Consider the following 20,764-nt stretch of genomic DNA (forward strand, 5'->3'; position numbering starts at 1 on the left):
CTTAACGTGACCTGACCTGATCTCGACCCCCGTTCATCACTAATCCATGTCTTTCTCGCCTTATCAATGCCTGCCACATGTGATCGCTTCCCTGCACTCAGCACCTTACAAGCTTAAATGCACACACTATATACCTTCCTCCTACAGATAACCATTAACTTCTGGTGTACAGTAGACTCTCTAACCCTAGGCACTCAATCTTTCAATAGGATCCCTGATACAATGTAAACATTATACATTACCCTCTCTCCCTCAGTGACATGAATAAGTATGTTTCATATTCTCAGAACCCAACAGCGCTGTTAAGGTCATCAATGGATTATGTAAGTATAGCATATGGATGAGCAGCTCAGACATCTTTAAAAAGATAGATGTTATCCAGGCCCAAGCCCTAAGAATGTGTTGTGGAGCACTCAGGACCTCTCCGGTGGCAGCGATGCAGGTAGAGTTGGGAGAGATGCTGTTAAAGTTAAGAAGACAACAGCTAGCCATGACATATTGGGTAGATCTACAAGGACATAAGGTTACACATCCTACAAAAAAAGGTGCTGCTAGCTAACGTTCAATCGCTGGAAAATAAATGGGACGAACTGAAAGCACGTACAGTGGGGCAAAAAAGTATTTAGTCAGCCACCAATTGTGCAAGTTCTCCCACTTAAAAAGATGAGAGAGGCCTGTAATTTTCATCATAGGTACACTTCATCTATGACAGACAAAATGAGAAAAGAAAATCCAGAAAATCACATTGTAGGATTTTTAATGAATTTATTTGCAAATTAAGGTGGAAAATAAGTATTTGGTCACCTACAAACAAGCAAGATTTCTGGCTCTCACAGACCTGTAACTTCTTCTTTAAGAGGCTCCTCTGTCCTCCACTCGTTACCTGTATTAATGGCACCTGTTTGAACTTGTTATCAGTATAAAAGACACCTGTCCACAACCTCAAACAGTCACACTCCAAACTCCACTATGGCCAAGACCAAAGAGCTGTCAAAGGACACCAGAAACAAAATTGTAGACCTGCACCAGGCTGGGAAGACTGAATCTGCAATAGGTAAGCAGCTTGGTTTGAAGAAATCAACTGTGGGAGCAATTATTAGGAAATGGAAGACATACAAGACCACTGATAATCTCCCTCGATCTGGGGCTCCACGCAAGATCTCACCCCGTGGGGTCAAAATGATCACAAGAACGGTGAGCAAAAATCCCAGAACCACACGGGGGGACCTAGTGAATGACCTGCAGAGAGCTGGCACCAAAGTAACAAAGCCTACCATCAGTAACACACTACGCCGCCAGGGACTCAAATCCTGCAGTGCCAGACGTGTCCCCCTGCTTAAGCCAGTACATGTCCAGGCCCATCTGAAGTTTGCTAGAGAGCATTTGGATGATCCAGAAGAAGATTGGGAGAATGTCATATGGTCAGATGAAACCAAAATAGAACTTTTTGGTAAAAACTCAACTCGCCGTGTTTGGAGGACAAAGAATGTTGAGTTGCATCCAAAGAACACCATACCTACTGTGAAGCACAGGGGTGGAAACATCATGCTTTGGGGCTGTTTTTCTGCAAAGGGACCAGGACGACTGATCCGTGTAAAGGAAAGAATGAATGGGGCCATGTATCGTGAGATTTTGGGTGAAAACCTCCTTCCATCAGCAAGGGCATTGAAGATGAAACGTGGCTGGGTCTTTCAGCATGACAATGATCCCAAACACACCGCCCGGGCAATGAAGGAGTGGCTTTGTAAGAAGCATTTCAAGGTCCTGGAGTGGGCTAGCCAGTCTCCAGATCTCAACCCCATAGAACATTTTTGGAGGGAGTTGAAAGTCCGTGTTGCCCAGCAACAGCCCCAAAACATCACTGGTCTAGAGGAGATCTGCATGGAGGAATGGGCCAAAATACCAGCAACAGTGTGTGAAAACCTTGTGAAGACTTACAGAAAACGTTTGACCTCTGTCATTGCCAACAAAGGGTATACAGTAATCCCTCGTTTATCGCGGGGGTTACGTTCCGAAAATGACCCGCGATAAGTGAAATCCGCGAAATAGAAAACTTTTTTTTTTTTTACAATTAGCAACTATTACATGTATACAAATACAGTGACTCACGTGTAGGCCGTTTCGTCGACATTATGGGTTTAGGAGATGTTCGAAATTACAAGATAATTTGGCCAACTTAATGTAAATTTGCCAAGCTGTTTTATGTACGTACACATAACTGCACGAGACGACAAAATGATAGCACAATTCGTAGCATGTTTTGATACAAGAAGCGGGAGTGAGTTTTTAGCGAATCAGAATGCAGAGCACAATGCACCAAAAAAAAAAAAAAAATGCATTATGAAAATCCGCGAAATAGCGAATCCGCGATAAGTGAACCGCGAAGTGGCGAGGGATCACTGTATAACAAAGTATTGAGATAAACTTTTGTTATTGACCAAATACTTATTTTCCACCATAATTTGCAAATAAATTCATAAAAAATCCTACAATGTGATTTTCTGGATTATTTTTCCTCATTTTGTCTGTCATAGTTGAAGTGTACCTATGATGAAAATTACAGGCCTCTCTCATCTTTTTAAGTGGGAGAACTTGCACAATTGGTGGCTGACTAAATACTTTTTTGCCCCACTGTATATCCTACCAACAGAACATTAAAAACTGTAATATCTTATGTTTCACCGAGTCGTGGCTGAACGACGACATTAAGAACATACAGCTGGCGGGTTATACACTCTATCGGCAAGACAGAACAGCAGCCTCTGGTAAGACACGGGGCGGGGGCCTATGCATTTATGTAAACAACAGCTGGTGCACGATATCTAAGGAAGTCTCAAGGTTTTGCTCGCCTGAGGTAGAGTATCTCATGATCAGCTGTAGACCACACTATCTACAGTACCTAGAGAGTTTTCATCTGTATTTTTCAGAGCTGTTTACATTCCACCACAGAGCGAGGTTGGCACTAAAACCTCATTAAATGATCTCTGTTCCGCCATAAGCAAACAGGAAAACGCTCATCCAGAGGTGGCACTCCTAGTGGCCGGTGACATTAATGCAGGGAAACTTAAATCAGTTTACCGAATTTCTATCAACATGTTAAATATGCAACCAGAGGGAAAAAAATTCTAGACCACCTTTACTCAACACACAGAGACATGTACAAAGCTCTCCCTCGCTCCCTCCATTTGGCAAATCTGACCATAACTCTATCCTCCTGATTCCTGCTTACAAGCAAAAATGAAAGCAGGAAGCACCAGTGGCTCAGTCTTTAAAAAAGTGGTCAGATGAAGCAGATGCTAAACTACAGGACTGTTTTGCTAGCACAGACTGGAATATGTTCCGGGATTCTTCCGATGGCATTGAGGAGTACACCACATCAGTCACTAGCTTTATCAATATGTGCATCGGGGACGTCGCCCACACAGTGACTGTACATACTTACCCCAACCAGAAGCCATGGATTACAGGCAACATTCGCACTGAGCTAAAGGGTAGAGCTGCCACTTTCAAGGAGCGGGACGCTAACCCGGAAGCTTATAAGAAATCCCGCTATGCCCTCCGACGAACCATCAAACAGGCAAAGCACCAATACAGGACTAAGATCTAATTGTACTACACCGGCTCCGATGCTTGTCGGATGTGGCAGGGCTTGCAAACTATTACAGACTACAAAGGGAAGCACAATCGAGAGCTGCCCAGTGACACAAGCCTACCAGATGAGCTTCGAGGCAAGTAACACTGAAACATGCATGAGAGCATCAGCTGTTCCGGATGACTGTGTGATCACGCTCTCCGCAGCCGATGTGAGTAAGACCTTTAAACAGGTCAACATTCACAAGGCCGCTGGGCCAGACGGATTACCAGGATGTGTACTCCGAGCATGCGCTGACCAACTGGCAAGTGTCTCCACTGACATTTTCAACCTCTCCCTGTCTGAGTCTGTAATACCAACATGTTTTAAGCAGACCACCATAGTTCCTGTGCTCAAGAACACTAAGCTAACCTGCCTAAATGACTACTGGCCCGTAGCACTCACGTCTGTAGCCATGAAATGCTTTGTAAGGCTGGTGATGGCTCACATCAACACCATCATCCCAGAAACCCTAGACCCACTCCAATTTGCATACCGCCCCAACAGATCCACAGATGATGCAGTCTCCATTGCACTCCACACTGCCCTTTCACACCTGGACAAAAGGAACACCTACGTGAGAATGCTATTCAGTGACTACAGCTCAGCGTTCAACACCATAGTGTCCTCAAAGCTCATCACTAAGGACCCTGGGACTAAACACCTCCCTCTGCAACTGGATCCTAGACTTCCTGACGGGCCGCCCCCAGGTGGTAAGGGTAGGTAACAACACATCCCCCGTGCTGATCCTCAACACGGTGGCCCCTCAGGGGTGTGTGCTCAGTCCCCTCCTGTACTCCCTGTTCACTCATGACTGCATGGCCAGGCACAACTCCAACACCATCATTAAGTTTGCTGATGACACAACAGTGGTAGGCCTGATCACCGACAACGATGAGACAGCCTATAGGGAGGAGGTCAGAGACCTGACCGTGTAGTGTAAGGACAACAACATCTCCCTACAACGTGATCAAGACTAAGGAGATGATTGTGTACTACAGGAAAAGGAGGACCGAGCACGCCCCCATTCTCATCGACGGGGCTATAGTGGAGCAGGTTGAGAGCTTCAAGTTTCTTGGCATCCACACCAACAAACTAACATGGTCCAAGCACACCAAGACAGTCGTGAACTTGTAAGTCGCTCTGGATAAGAGCGTCTGCTAAATGACTTAAATGTAATGTAAATGTGAAGAGGGCATGACAAAACCTATTCCCCCTCAGGAGACTGGTCAGGTCCTCTGATCCTCAAAAGTTTTACAGCTGCACCATAGAGAGAATCCTGACGGGTTGCATCACTGCCTGGTATGGCAACTGCTCGACCTCCGACCGCAGGGCACTACAGAGGGTAGTGCATACGGCCAACTACATCACCGGGGTCAAGTTTCCTGCCATCCAGGACCTCTACACCAGGCGGTGTCAGAGGAAGGCCCTAAAAATTGTCGAAGAATCCAGCCACCCTAATCATAGACTGTTCTCTCTGCTACCACACGGCAAGCGGTACCAGAGTCTATTTGCACCCCCCCCCCCCCCATACGCTGCTGCTACTCTCTGTTATTATCTATGCATAGGCACTTTAATAACCCTACTGTACCTGCATGTAAATAATTACCTCAATTACCTCGACACCGGTGCCCCTGCACATTGACACATTGACTCTGTACCGGTACCCCCTGTATATAGCCCGCTATTGTTATATTGGGTGGGATTTAGACCTTCAATGTCTCTGGTCCACAATCCAGTCCAGTTGGTGGCGGTAATGCACTTTAAAGTTGGTTGCCAACCGGGATATAAATTCCACAGAAGAAGAACCACGCCTTCTGCAACATTCACTTTTTTTTTCTTCCCGCACAGCAACCGTTATTTATTCGTGCTGTGTTGAAAGACGTAGAAAATAGTTTTCTATTTAGATTTAGCAGAAACGCCTAGCTGTAAACATGGGGGTAACCAGATTAACGCGTCATATGTTTTTATGGAGTATGGCAGTTATTTACATGTTTGCTTTTGCATCCCTCTATGTCCAGATACCAGGTAAAACAACATTTTACTTGCGTCAATTTGTTAATTGTAATCTAAGGAACTTGATTATTGGTTGACTGTTGATGATAATGGAAAAGCATTCAGCTCTGCATCTTTGAATCGGGTGGATCCCACTTTTTCCAAATGTTTAGCTTGCTTCCTCATATTCCAACTGTTGCGATTCTGACGATGCACTGATTGTAATTGCATCTGTTCGGTAAAGTACACCGGGGATTGTAAATATAAAATACTGTCAAACGAAGTAGCCTAATATGTCTATCGGATGAAATGACTACTTTCTGAGCTAGCCGGTGTTGTTGGACTGATCGGGCGAGCTAATGACAACTTCCACGTGCTAAGCTATTTCGCTACATTCATTGCCTTTGCTACACTGTTACAACTCATTCGCTGTCACTATTGTCTAGGCCTAGAAAAGGAATGTATTTTGATTGAATATTCAGTTTCAGATACTTTACATACACAGATCTATATTGCTGTGTTCGTATTTATTTATAAACATTAACTAGCTGTATACGTGAACGACTTGTTATAGAATGGCCCCTACACGTACGAATGGGAAATCATAACGTAGGAGGAGAAATAGCCTAGTAAGAACCATCCTGATCTCGCGAGCTCGCAAGTTCGTACGAGGCTAGGGCAGGCTGGCTTTATAAAGGAGAATGAGGTAGGTTGGCAGCGATAGAAGTGATGTGGCCTTTCATGCTATGGCCACGTCCTGACAGCACTGGTCGTTATTGGACAGATGCCCGTTTAGATATTTGCTTGGGGCAAGTGGATGTTTTCTTTGCACGATCGCTGTCGTTGCCTTTTTTTTATGCCTATATCTGTCTTTTAGGGTTAGGATTTCCCTCCAGAATATGTACACGTCAGTCCAGTATTCGAGCTTGGCTCAGACCCCTAACAGTATACAATCGATCTAACTTGTAGTATCATTTTCATTTTTTCCCAGTCTAAATACAAACTTGTAGTCATGTTAATTTGCCATCACTGTCAGTACACCACTTTACTTTATCATGCAACCATCTTATTATGCAAATTATATGAGAAATGTACCAAGGTAAAATGTGTTTTATATTGAATATTGTGTTGCTATTTGGTTTTGTCTTCTCAATAGCTATTGAACCAACCATTCCATTATTATGAAAATGAGATATTCTGAATCGGGGGATGATTGACAAAAATCCACTGCTTATTCTTATTAAGGACATTTTGATTTTCTCTATGGGGGATTTAAATCTTCAATAGCTTTTCTACGCAAAGCACTCTGACTATGAAAATGGTTTATTCATAATCAGGGGAGCTGATTATACACTATAGAAGATAGTGTAAGAGCTCTCTTCAATAGCTCTTACACGAAGTGTGCCATGACTATGAAATTGATATATTCAGAATCAGGGGAGGATGGACATTTTTTTTCTTTCTATAGATGTAATTGTTTATTTACGTTTATTCTTCAATACCTCTTTCTGTTAAAGAACAGGTTGTTGGGGTGGGAGGAGGGGGATTAATGGACTGTCCCATTCACACTAGCTGCTTCACCGCATGGAGTGATTAGGTCCACCTGCTAATCAACTCAGCATTTAGAGAGTGTGTGTGCGTGTGTGTGTGTGTGTGTGTCAGTCAATTATATTTATCCTTGGAATCTTTCACAGCTCGCTCATCTATTCGGTGCGGTATTGTCGTCGGCTGTTCCTGTGTGGAACATTCCATGGATTTCACCACTATTGTAAAAAAACACTACACCATGTATTCCAAAACACCTGAAACCGACATCCTACGCAGGATTTCTGACTAGACACCGTCAAATTGTAATCATCATATACTCCCGCTGATGTCGGTTTCAGGTGTTTTGGAATACAAGGCGTATTGTTTGTACTTTTCTTTACACAAACAAACATGTATTCTTGTCCATCCTCCCCCGTTTTAAGCAATAAAGCCCGAGAAGGTGTGGTATATAGCCAGTATACCACGGTATACCGTCCGATATACCATGGCTTTTTAGCCAATCAGCATTCAGGGCTCACACCGCCTAGTTTATAATATAGAATGTATCATTTTCATAGTCATGGAACACTTTGTGTAAGAGCTATTGAAGATTGAAATCGTATTATAAAAAATTCAAAAGTGTGGATTTTTCTCCATCCACCCATGATTTAGATAAAAATATCTTCATAGTCATGGCATGCTTGGCTCAATAGCTATTGAGGAGAGAATCAAATATCCAACACAAAACACATTTTACCAAGTGCAAAATATGTGTATGTCCATTACTTGCAATCCACTCCATAGTCAATTTACAGTCAGGCAGCCGGTGTGCTAACTGAAATAACACATCTCATTTGACAAGTGCTGGCAAGATGAGATGCATTGAACATGAATGAGTCATCATTGCACAGTTCAGTGTTTGTTTTACTTTATTGCTCTGCTTCTAGTCCCAAATGTGAGCATGCATCCAGTTGGTCCACTCTGTGTGCCAGGTATGTCATAGAGCCACTTCGAGTCTCTCGGCTTCACCAGTCGTCTCAAGTGTACACTAGATTCCAATGAACTGTAGTAAGACTAGTTGTATGCGTTCAGTTTTTTAATTAAAAAGTTATGCCATGCATAATGCCACATTCCAATCAGTTGATCACGATCTTGGCTCAACTCGTAAGCAATGTTATGGTAATGTAATAATATGCTGGAATACCTTTTTTAGTGAGTTGTTCGAATTTCTGAACTCCCTTATTTCATATGTTCCCTTTGACTGAATAAGCAGACATCACAGATAAAAACAAGTGTCTCGTTTTCACATACGTGACCTTTGACCTATTTAGCAGGGTACCATAAACCCACTTACTGTAAGTATATGAACATGACCTCTATTCACTAACCTCATTCTCAAGAAACACAACCCCCCCCCCCCCCTCTCTGTTTTGTTTATCCATCCCTGCTCTTTGTCTCTGTGGCCAGGTCTCTATGGCAATGAGGGGGTCCTGCCTGTGCGCCTGGTGGAGCCCCGTGTGGACGGCTCCAGGCCAGTGTTGGAGCAGATACATGCCCACCCCTCCCTGCTGTGGCTGGGGCCCTGGCTGGGTCTGGACCTGGACGCCCAGCAGGCAATGGAGCTGCTCTGCCTGGTGGGGGCTCTCTTAGCCCTGGGAGCAGCCCTACTGGAGCCCCTCCGAGACAGCCTGGTGTTCTTCTGCCTCTGGGCCCTCTACTTCTCCCTCTGTCAGGTCGGTGGGTGGGGGTGGTTGTCTGTCTGCCATTGGTTTGGTTAGATACTGTACATTAAATAAATGATACAGTAAATGAATCAACATCTTTTTCTCTTGACAGGTGGGTCAAGACTTTCTGCGTTTCCAGTGGTAAGTGACCTGTTCTCTGACTTCTCGTATGGGCTGAATTGATAGAGCGTAACATAGGCTGCAAAGCTCAGACTTTGAAACTAAAAGTATTTTGTTTACTAAAGTGTTATTGCTGAAGGCAAAATCTACTGGGTCTGTGTGACGTCATTTTGTTATCACCCATGGGTTTTACTGCAAGAGCATTAGTGTCAGACAATAAACTGCTATTGGAACCATTTACCAGTAAAATTCACGATCCACTCTTCATAATTCTGCGTTGATTACAAACTACAGTACAGCGGACCGGTTGTCAACTTGAGAATAGAACGGATGTTGAAAGTGTTTGTGCATGTGCACAGTCTTAGACATCATGCATATTTTATAGGGGTAAGCGGACTTTGCATTGAAGGACATCTGTCACACATGTAGTATGGTTTTAGAGTTATGGACTTTTAGCTAAGCTTGGAGATGTGCTAGAATCGCAACACATTTACTTCTGATATCTGTTTGTAGCAAAGCAAGATGGTGTGAGGCCAGGGCCGGCTGCCCATTAGGCAGGATTTGGCGGCCGCCTAACGCGGGAGATTGACGAGGGCGGCCTTTTCTGAGCTAAACTGACCAAGACGTACCTCCGACAACACATCAAACCTCACATAATTCTGCCCAAAAACGATGACAATTTCTCTCAAACAGTGGCATATGGGCGTTTTAGGTGAACGCTGATGCCGCCCTGTGATAAGCAGTGCCCACTTTGTCAAAGGCAGGGGCGCAAAATATTTTGCTGGTCCATTCCCAGCGCCTCTCCAGGGTGTTGTTGGAGAGATGCATCCACCAACGTTCCGTCACAAACATCACGTAGCAGATATAGCCTATGGTAGAAAGAGTATGCAGCCTTTTCTGTAGCCTACAGGCTGGAGATAAAATGTACGACAATGTAATCTGAGACAGACACCTTTTACATCATGCACGTTTCTCCCATTAGCTTAATGTAAATGGCGCCCAATCAAATGAAAAATGCGGTGACAAGTTAGCGAACACCATATCCCCTCCCCAAAAAATCACAGGAATCAGGACAAATAAAGACCTGAAAAGTATGTATTTTTCAGCGTCTGGATAATACGTATTTTTCCACCTCTGATATAGACGTATTATATTGCGCGATTTCTTTTTGTCTCGCCTAGAGCGTCAGAACGGCCAGGACTGGGCCTGTGTAAGGCAGTGGTTTTCACAGCAACAGCAATTGCATGGAGTGGTAAATAGATAATAAATAGTTGCCTGGTTGTGTTTTTATGAGTAGTGGGTGTGTCTGAACTGTTTGTAGTTAGGTGGCTATCCCCTAAGGCACACCATGTGGTTCTGCATGAAGAGAATGCTAACCTACAACCAGTTTTAAGATGCACAGCTACCAGTATGTTTTGCCATCTCAGTGCCTCTGGCTCTAATTGTCATTGCTTCTACTAGGCTAACTGATTTCCTGAAAGGCAGTCATTGGATTTGAAGCTCAGTGAATATTTACTCTATTCCACTGTTTTGAGCAGGAATTTCATGTATCTATTGATTTTATTACGTTTCAACTTTGTAATTTCTTTGAGACCTGAGACTTTGGGTTGTTGGAGGGATTTCAGTGCCCTATACATTATAGTTATGATGTGAGGAGGAGTTGGGATTGGATTATTAATGTCTCATTTGATTCCCTCCTATAGGGACAGCCTGCTGTTGGAGGCGGGCTTCCTGACCGTGCTCATCGCGCCGCTCAACCTCCTGCGGTGCTCGACGTTCCGTCAGCATGACGCCGTGACCTTCTGGCTGGCGCGCTGGCTCCTGTTCCGTCTCACCTTTGGCTCCGGGGTCGCCAAGCTGGCCAGCCACTGCCCCAGCTGGTGGGGGCTCACTGGTGAGACGGGGGGGGGGGACTTCTTATGACACAAAACTGTACTGTTCAATGTATACTGAACAAAAATATAAACGCAACAATTTCAATTAGTTTACTGAGTTACAGTTTATATAAGGAAATCAGTTGATTTAAATAAATTCATTAGGCCCTCATCTATGGATTTCACATGACTCGGCAATGCGTGGTCCTGGGAGGGCATAGGGGAGTGTGAGGGAACTTGGGAACCAGGTCCGCCCGCTGGGGAGTGTGAGGGGGAAAATGATGTATTCACCTTATTTGTTTGAGATTAATAGTTGACAATGCATTACTTGAAAGGTCCTATTAATGTTATGGTTTTTATGGTCTCCACTCTAGCTCTGCAGGTAGTCTGGGTGTTGGGCACATGGTTTTTACTAGAGATAGCTTAAAGCTGACAATTGATTCATGTCTCGGTGATAAAAACCAAACAGCCACATTCCAGTCTATGATTAGTGGTGCATGTGAGACATATGTCTCAGGTCTAACTGGGCCTGCATTCTATAGATAGAGAGACCCTGAAGGAATACAGCAAACATTTCAGTGTTTCTCATCCTTGCATCTGGGAAATTTGACCTGGAGGAGTAGAATAACCCCCCCCCCCCTGCAGTTTTAGGTTTGGTATTTAAAGAACTGGTATTCTCTGTATGATTCAAGCACTCGGTCCGACAGTCGAGACTGTTTGGATTGACGGCTTCATTATTGCAATAATTAAGCAATATTGAATAAAGATGATTGTTTGAGGAAATTACCGTCTCTCTCACTTGAATAGAATTTTCACCACAGGAGCCAGGCCCAGCCAGTCAGAGTGAGTTTTCCCCCACAAAACGGCTTTATTACAGACAGAAATACTCCTCAGTTTCATCAGCTGTCCGGGTGGCTGGTCTCAGACGACCCTGCTGGTGAAGAAGCCAGATATGGAGGTCCTGGGCTGGTGTGGTTACACGTGGTCTGCAGTTGTGAGGCCAGATGGGGTACTGCCAAATTCTCTAAAATGACGTTGGAGGTGGCTTATGGTAGAGAAATTAACAAATTCTCAGCAACAGCTCTGGTGGACATTTTTTTGTGGTCTTCTTTTGTCCCCAGCACAATGTGCACCTGTGTAATGATCATACTGTTTAATCAGCTTCTTGATATGCCACGCCGGTTAGGTGGATGGATTATCTTGGCAAAGGAGAAATGCTCACTAACAGGGATGTAAACAAATTTGTGCACAAAATTTGGTAGAAAACATTTTGTGTGTCTGGAAAGTTTCTGGGATCTTTTATTTGAGCTCATGAAACATGGGACCAACACTTTACATATTGCGTTTATATTTTTGTTGAGTATAGCTTCGGGACCGCAACTAAATGGGAGTCTGTTGCGACATTGGGCTGAAATTGGGACTCCTGATCCCAGTGTCAGACCAGTGTCCCAGTGTCAGACCAGTGTCCCAGTGTCAGACCAGTGTCCCAGTGTCAGACCAGTGTCCCAGTGTCCCAGTGTCAGACCAGTGTCCCAGTGTCAGACCAGTGTTAGTTGCGGTCCAGAAGCTATGTTCAATGGTACGAGAAATGTGATGTGCTGCACAAAGACTGGTTGAGTAATGATAACATTGGCTATGATTGTACATTGTGCATCATGTAATGGGTATGTACCTCACCCAGCGGCAGTATGCTCATTAGCTTCCATGATGATGATGATGCCTGGAGCCTCACAGTGTTCAGGAAAAGTGTCAGATGTTAGCAATTAGTAAAACATGTGATCTCAAAAAAGGTGTGAGGTGCAGTGTTATGGGTTAATCTTTACTCATCCATGTCTCATACCCTCTGTCACCCCATCAACCCCTTCCCTCTTCCCAGCGGTGAACCACATGTTTGAGGCCCAGGGCATCCCCCTGCCATTGTCCTGGTTCATCCAGCAGCTGCCAGACTGGTACCTGAAGCTGGGGACTGTTGGTCTGTTGGTGACAGAGATCGCTGTGCCCCCCCTCTACTTCGCCCCCATCCGCAGCCTCCGATTGGCAGCCTTCTACATTCAGGTGTGTGTGTGGTTACACCAGCAGCTGCTAAACATGAGCATGTAAAATGTCTGAGAAAGGATTGAACACACTGAAATATAGGCTTCCAGTTTGTTTCAAAGTTTCCACCCTCCGCCTAAATCGCTATCAAGTGTTGAGGTCTGGTTGAGAGAGGAGAGGTTCAGAAAGACACCTGAATAAACACCTACCTACAGTACAATATACCTAGTCTGTTATCATCCGGGGATTCGCCAGACTCCGATGCTGCTATAAGGCTCTAGACTGTGTGTGTGTGTGACTTTTGTATGTTTGATGGTGAATTATTGACACCTAACTATACACATGTCTAAGGGATTTTGAATGTTGCAGGATTGCGACCGCAATGTAATTTGCATGATGCCTTTATGTAACTATATCTACTGTACCTACTTCTCTCTGTAACTGATAACCAGGCAACATACCAGGTGAAGTTGATGCTCTTGGGGAACTATGGCTTCCTCCCCTTCCTCTCCCTGGCTCTGACTTTCTCCCTGTTGGACGACGACCATATCAGCTACTGGCTGGGCCACGGCAAGAAGAAGAGAACCAAGAGTATGAACTCACTTCTCTACTTATGCAACCTTCAACTCTCACAGCTCACATTTAACACCAGAGTAGACGTTCAGGCCAGCTTTCTCCCTAATACAGCATTATACACGCCCAGTATGGTGTTTAAGCTGGTGGAAGGTACTATAAAACACAAAGGCTGTTACAGTAATTACTGACATTACACAGTGAGGGGTGCATTGTTGAGTGCATGCCAGCAGAACACTGGTTCAGTTCCGATGGGTGTCCTTGTGTCTTGATGGCAGGGAGAGGGGAAAAGAGAGGGGTTATTGTTTTATTCCCGGGCAGAGTGGTCTGATCTGGCAGGATGTCAGGTGTTGTCCTGTTTAAACAAAAGACATCACAGAAGTACTTAACTGCATTTAACATTCCTAATGTCCTAATGGGTAACCCCTTAACTTAATTTACAAAATACATTTTTAGTAGCTGGACAAAAACAAATGATGGGCTCTGTTTGTGATACTAAGAGTACCTAATCTAATGAAGTTTTTTTTTTTGCAGCTTGGTCCCAAACCATAATGTCATTGCTGGTTGTACTGGCTGTATTTGCTGTCATCATCTATGGAACTAAAGTGCTCTTCACACTGGAGATCGACTGGGATGCCAATACTATAACCTCTAAAACCGGTAGGTTATCATCTATATACAGTGCATTCGGAAAGTATTCAGACCCCTTAACCTTTTCCACATTTTGTTACGTTACAGCCTTATTCTATTTTTAATTGCTCAATCTAAACACAATACCCCATAATGACAAAGCAAAAATAGGTTTTTAGATTTTTTTGGTGCAAATGTATAAAATAAAATAAAAGAACCTACTTATGTAAATGTGTTCATCAAGGATCACTCAGCACTAAGGTCTGTTCATATTTGTCTCGATCCTGACTATTCTCCCAGTCCCTCCTGATGAAAAACATCTCCACAGCATGATGCTGCCACCACCACCATGCTTCACCTTAGGGATGGTGACAGGTTTCCTACAGACGTGACGCTTGGCATTCAGGCCAAAGAGTTCAATCTTGGTTTCATCAGACCAGAGAATCTTGTTTCTCATGGTCTGAGAGTCTTTAGGTGCCTTTAGGCTGTCATGTGCCTTTTACTGAGGAGTGGCTTTTGTCTCGTCACTCTACCATAAAGGCCTGATTGGTGGAGTGCTGCAGAGATGGTTGTCCTTCTGGAAGGTTCTCCCATCTCCACAGACGAACTCTGGAGCTCTGTCAGTTGACCATCTGGTTCTTGGTCTCGTCACTGACCAAGGCCCTTCTCCACCAATTGCTCAGTTTGGCCGGGCGGCCAGCTCTAGGAAGAGTCTTGGTGGTTCCAAACTTTTTCCATTTAAGAAGGATGGAGGCCACTGTGTTCTTGGGGACCTTCAATGCTGCAGACATTTTTTTGGTGCCCTTCCCCAAATCTGTGCCTTAACACAATCCTATCTCGGAGCTCTACAGACAATTCCTTCGACCTCATGGCTTGGTTTTTACTCTGACCTGCACTGTCAACAGTGTGACAGGTGTGTGCCTTTCCAAATCATTTGAATTTACCACAGGTGGACTCCAATCAAGTTGTAGAAACATCTCAAGGATGATCAATGGAAACAGGATGCACCTAAGCTCAATTTCGAGTCTCATAGGAAAGGGTCTGAATACTTACGTAAATACGTTTTTTTTTTTTTTTGTACATTTGCACAAAAAAAAAAAACGTTTTTGCTTTGTCATTATGGGGTATTGTGTGTAGATTGCGGAGGAGTTTTTATTTATTTAATCCATTTTAGAATAAGGCTGCAATGTAACAAAATAAGGAAAAGGTCAAGGGGTCTGAATACTTTCCGAAGGCACTATAAAACAGTATACCTAGTGACCCGGTAGGTTAACATCTATATGTTACTGTATACCTAGTGACCCGGTAGTGTTTCTCGATTTCATTTCCTGTAGGATGTCAATCATTGATACATTATGTTCATGGTTAAGTGATTTTCATGTATTTGTCCTGTTTTGTAGCCTTCACTCAGCAGCAGTTTGGCAATTGGTTGAAGCTTGTGACAGGACCCACTATCTGGGTAGGAGTTCTCTCTCTCACCTGGGAGGTGGTGGCAGCTATGCTTGGGTGAGTAGGCCTATTTCATACTAAAACTGTATCTGGAATAAAGTTTGTGATTCAAAGACTGTGGTAGATCTAGTTCATATCTAGTTCCTTTTTGTTGCATTTGCTGACCCCAGAACAGTGGTCTGCCCCAATGCAGTGTGAGTCATTCTTGTTTTGCGTTAATATCCACTGATCTCAGATCTGTGTTTACTCCCACTAGGTGTGTGTGTGTTAGAGGGTGCCTCTGGAAGCTCTGGGGCCTCGTCCAATGGGCTGTCTTTGCCTCAGCTGCAGTCGCCGTGTTTGCTATCAGTGTGGTGAGTCACACCTGTCAATCACACAGGGAGTCTTCTGATTGGTTAACTTTTTCTTTCGTACTTGCATTCATCTACTGAGTAAAACCCATCTAATTACTTTAAGTCAGTGTTTTGTGTAATAGTGAATCACTTTAATGAAGACGGCATACATCTACCTAATTGGTCTGTTGGAGTTACTATTGGTCTAGTAGATGGCACTGTTTATAAGATTCTCTCTGATTGGTCATGGTGTTTTCCTCATCCCCAGGTGCCCTACTCGTCCATGGAACAGGTGTACAGCAGTAAGATCCTACCGGAGGTGAGACAGGCCTACAAGCTAGTGGAGCGCTACAGACTGGTCAGTGCCTACAGCCTGGACAGCAGGATGACAGGGGTGGACGGGAGGTCAGAGGTCATCCTAGAGGGCAGCATGGACAAGAACACCTGGACGGTAAGAGAGCGGGGACCAAAATAATAGTTATGGATGAAAAGTTTTCAGTTTATTTATTTTTTTCTCATTTCAAAATGTTAGATATGGAATGTCCTCAATCACGTTATCTTCCTCAACTACTTGACTTTTATAAAGTAACACAATCGTATATAGTTCTGCAAAAGGTGTATCGTGTGTTTCAATGAACCTTTCCCCATTGGCCCTCTTAGGAGATAGAGTTCATGTACAAGCCGGGGAACGTGGGCGTGGCCCCTCCAGTGGTGGCCCCCCACCAGCCACGGTTAGACTGGCAGATGAGCCAGGCAGCCCAGGGACTGGCCAAACAGAGCCCCTGGTTCACAAGCCTAGTGCACTGCCTACTGCAGGGCAATAAGGATGGTATGTACTACCCTCTGGGATAATGACTTCTATTTTTCAATTAAAGTATAGAGCACAGACGTCTTTGTTTTAATGAGGAAAGCACAGGTTGCATCTGGCAGGCTACTTGTATTTTGGCTCTTGATGGATGTTTTTAGGCCTGTGGTCTTTTCTAGGATCAGCCCCCCCCCCCCTGCCTATTTAATCTTATTGATTATGATCTTAAAGGAAAAACTGATCCTAGATCAGTACTCCTACTCTGAGACGCTTTATGAATACGGGCCCAGAACTTCTCAGTTCCTATGCTTCCTGGCTGATGTTTTGGTCACTTTTGAATGCTGGCGGTGCTCTCACTCTAGTGGTAGCATGAGACGGAGTCTACAACCCACACAAGTGGCTCAGGTAGTGCAGCTCATCCAGGATGGCACATCAATGCGAGCTGTGGCAAGAAGGTTTGCTGTGTCTGTCAGCGTAGTGTCCAGAGCATGGAGGCGCTACCAGGAGACAGGCCAGTACATCAGGAGATGTGGAGGAGACCGTAGGAGGGCAACAACCCAGCAGCAGGACCGCTACCTCCGCCTTTGTGCAAGGAGGAGCACTGCCAGAGCCCTGCAAAATGACCTCCAGCAGGCCACAAATGTGCATGTGTCTGCTCAAACGGTCAGAAACAGACTCCATGAGGGTGGTATGAGGGCCCGACGTCCACAGGTGGGGGTTGTGCTTACAGCCCAACACCGTGCAGGACGTTTGGCATTTGCCAGAGAACACCAAGATTAGCAAATTCGCCACTGGCGCCCTGTGCTCTTCACAGATTAAAGCAGGTTCACACTGAGCACATGAGCACATGTGACAGAGTCTGGAGACGCCGTGGAGAACGTTCTGCTGCCTGCAACATCCTCCAGCATGACCGGTTTGGCGGTGGGTCAGTCATGGTGTGGGGTGGCATTTCTTTGTGGGGCCGCACAGCCCTCCATGTGCTCGCCAGAGGTAGCCTGACTGCCATTAGGTACCGAGATGAGATCCTCAGAGCCCTTGTGAGACCATATGCTGACACATGCACATTTGTGGCCCGCTGGAGGTCATTTTGCAGGGCTCTGGCAGTGCTCCTCCTTGCACAAAGGCGGACACCACCTGTGGTCACCACCTGCAGAATCACTCCTTTATTGGGGGTGTCTTGCTAATTGCCTATAATTTCCACCTTTTGTCTATTCCATTTGCACAACAGCATGTGAAATTTATTGTCAATCAGTGTTGCTTCCTAAGTGGACAGTTTGATTTCACAGAAGTGTGATTGACTTGGAGTTACATTGTGTTGTTTAAGTGTTCCCTTTATTTTTTTGAGCAATGTATATCAGCAACACTCAGATGACCACTTACCTACATGCTGCACTACGTTGCTCACACATGACTCTCTATCTCTCCCTGTGTCCCAGTGGTGAGACTGATCCAGACAGACTCAGCCCAATACCCATTCAGCCAGGCCCCCCCGGTCTACCTCCGAGCCAGCCTCTACCGGTACTGGTTCACCCAGACCACACAGGACGGGTGAGCAGCCTACGACATCCACCACAGCAGTGGGTGTGCTGGGGAGAGAGTGCTAATGGTTAACCCATGAATTCCTTAGATTATTCATTCATAAAATCAGTTAAGATATACAAGTGAACTTAAATATTCGCTATATTAAGTAATGTTATTCACAGAATGCCCACAAAATGTACAGGTGGTATACTTACAGTATGCTAATCGTCAGAATTCGATAAAGTCACTTGATACAGGTATTCAACCAGACACAAATAAAATAATTGTCCTATGGTATTGAGTGGTGTATTGGTTGTCTTCCCTGTCAGGTCTGGTCCTAATGAGTGGTGGAGGAGGGACTATGCAGAGGAGTTCTATCCTGCAGTGCAGCTGGGTGGCCCTACTCTGGAGGCCAGGCTCAGCCAGCACGGACTCAAGGTAGCTAAGCCTTTTTGCTCAACTGGGTTACATTTAAACTTTGTATTGTGCTAATAATATCAGACTGTGGCTTGTGGTGATTGCCCCTCAATTTCAGATGTGGTGCTGTATTGGCTATATGGAATTCACGCTCTCCTTTGCGCTTTCATCTGTCACATGGCGTGTGTGTATGTGGTGTGTGTTGTATGGCCAGGTGTACCAAATCTGATTTCTCAGACACGCATACCAACAACACTCACACTCCTACGTGTCTTTGTTGTGTATGTACATGTGCTTACATATTATCTTATGTGCAGGAGAAGTTCCCGATCCAGCCCAGTCCTGACTCTCCTCTGGCCCAGATTCTGAGGCAGGTGCGGGGCCACGTTCAAACTCTACCCGGCCACCTGGTGCTCTGGTCCCTCCTGGCCACTGTCGCCACCATCTGGCTCCTCAGAACCCTGCTCTCTGGGGTCCTGGGGGGCCGAAAGGCTAAACCCACCCCAGCCGAACCCAAGGCCAAGAAGGCTAAGGACCAGCCAGCAGAGAAGAGTGCCTCGGCCTCCAGTCTCAAAGCAGAGAGGGAGAACTCTGAGGAGAGTAGACGGGATGCTGACAAGAGCCCTAAGAAGAGGAAGTGATGTGGGACTGCTGCCATGGGAATTCCTGTTACGTTCTTGTTGTTGCCCCTTGTCTCGGAATGGCGGAGAGAAGGGGTGTTACCTACGTGTAAATCTCAGGTGTTTCTACAGTAACTGCCAATCCGACCAGCTCTGTGACTCGGAGACCACCACTGTGGCCTTGTATTCAGTCAGTTCTCATCTGTCTCACACACACACACACACACACACACACGCATATACTGTACATACACAAGCAAAAACGTCTATTTTCTCTGTGCCTCCTTCCGTCACCATATTCTCAGGTCCGCCTATGGATGAGTCTTCAGACATGCCAACGGGTGAGTCCCTGACATTACAGTACAGTGGTGCTTTGCCATGTTCTTCAGGGAACACTTTATCTGAATTCTGGGAATGCATTCATCCATTTTAACGGTTGTTGTCCAACAGTTGTTTAATCTTGTGCTATATCTTTAATATGATATTCAGGGTCCACAGTCATGCTAGGCTGAGTGCAGTTATTGTACCTCACTGAACCCTTTTCTTGGACCGCTGAGATCAGTTTTACTGTATCAGACAGACTTTTGTCATGTGAAGTTGTCAAGTGGTTCCATGTAATGATATCAATACCTAGGTCCTCTATCCCGACCATGAGAAACTGTATAGCTACATCGTCAAGAATACTGTATTCTGCTTTGTCCTGCTAAACCCTTTGCCTTAGAAATCTGTGGATTGCTGTTCTAACTTCAAAAGCCTTTGTCGCATTCTTTTTAACAGCTGAAATGCATAACTACTCCTAAGAAATCTTTACATTCCACATCTGTGTATATTTGAGACGTAGTATTACTTAAGCTTAGTGTATTAGGTTAAAGCACTACTGCAAAATTACTGGGCTCTAAGGATAAATTCCCAGCCCTAGGGCGCTCTTCAATCTGTATCGCTGAATCATTACAGATTGCACGATAAAAATGGAAATGTACTTTTTACTGGTCAGTGTTTTTATTCTTGGCTGTATGTTGAAACTGAACACTTAGATTTGACAAATAAACTACAGGTGAAAAAGACTGAAACCATTCCGTGCTTGTCAGAAACTTGACTTTCTATCTAGTTGACAGGTGTGCCTGTGTCCATTACCAGGTATACTAACAGGTCTGTATGTTATGTGACGGAGTCTGTGGCTTGGAGCTTCAATCCTTTATAGTGATTTGACCCGGGCTGATTTGTTCCAATGACCAACATGCTCTTTGTGTTTCTGCATTTCTTCATGACAAATGTACAGAGATGTGTTCAGTGTGAAAGAGCCAGTGACTCTCTGGTAAGGATCTCACCAATGAAGTATGGGGTTATAGGGTCAGCTCCTGAGTGTGGCTGTGTTGGGGGTGAATCACTGGGGTCACCTATAAAGAGTAGTAGCAGTTATGGGGAAAAAGCGGGTACTTTGTTTTTAGAATATATTCTCATTGAAACAAAGTGCCTGATTACGGTAGTTTTTTCCTCTATAACCACTGCTAT

The 20,764-nt window shown here is 44.8% G+C and overlaps 1 protein-coding gene across 1 annotated transcript; it reads left to right on the forward strand.

The window, feature by feature from the left end:
- The first annotated feature begins 5,446 nt into the window (after positions 1-5,446).
- Positions 5,447-20,328, forward strand: LOC139565630 (lipase maturation factor 2-like). The gene is made up of 14 exons (XM_071386085.1): positions 5,447-5,659; positions 8,621-8,886; positions 8,990-9,018; positions 10,701-10,891; positions 12,748-12,926; positions 13,358-13,496; positions 14,013-14,138; positions 15,509-15,614; positions 15,814-15,910; positions 16,158-16,340; positions 16,550-16,718; positions 18,131-18,242; positions 18,545-18,653; positions 18,950-20,328. Exons 1-14 carry the CDS (start codon positions 5,566-5,568, stop codon positions 19,271-19,273), a joined length of 2,124 nt encoding a protein of 707 aa, XP_071242186.1. The 5' UTR covers positions 5,447-5,565; the 3' UTR covers positions 19,274-20,328.
- The last annotated feature ends 436 nt before the right edge of the window (positions 20,329-20,764 follow it).

This window comes from Salvelinus alpinus, chromosome 37, assembly GCF_045679555.1.
Source record: "Salvelinus alpinus chromosome 37, SLU_Salpinus.1, whole genome shotgun sequence".
Lineage (NCBI taxonomy): Eukaryota > Metazoa > Chordata > Actinopteri > Salmoniformes > Salmonidae > Salvelinus > Salvelinus alpinus.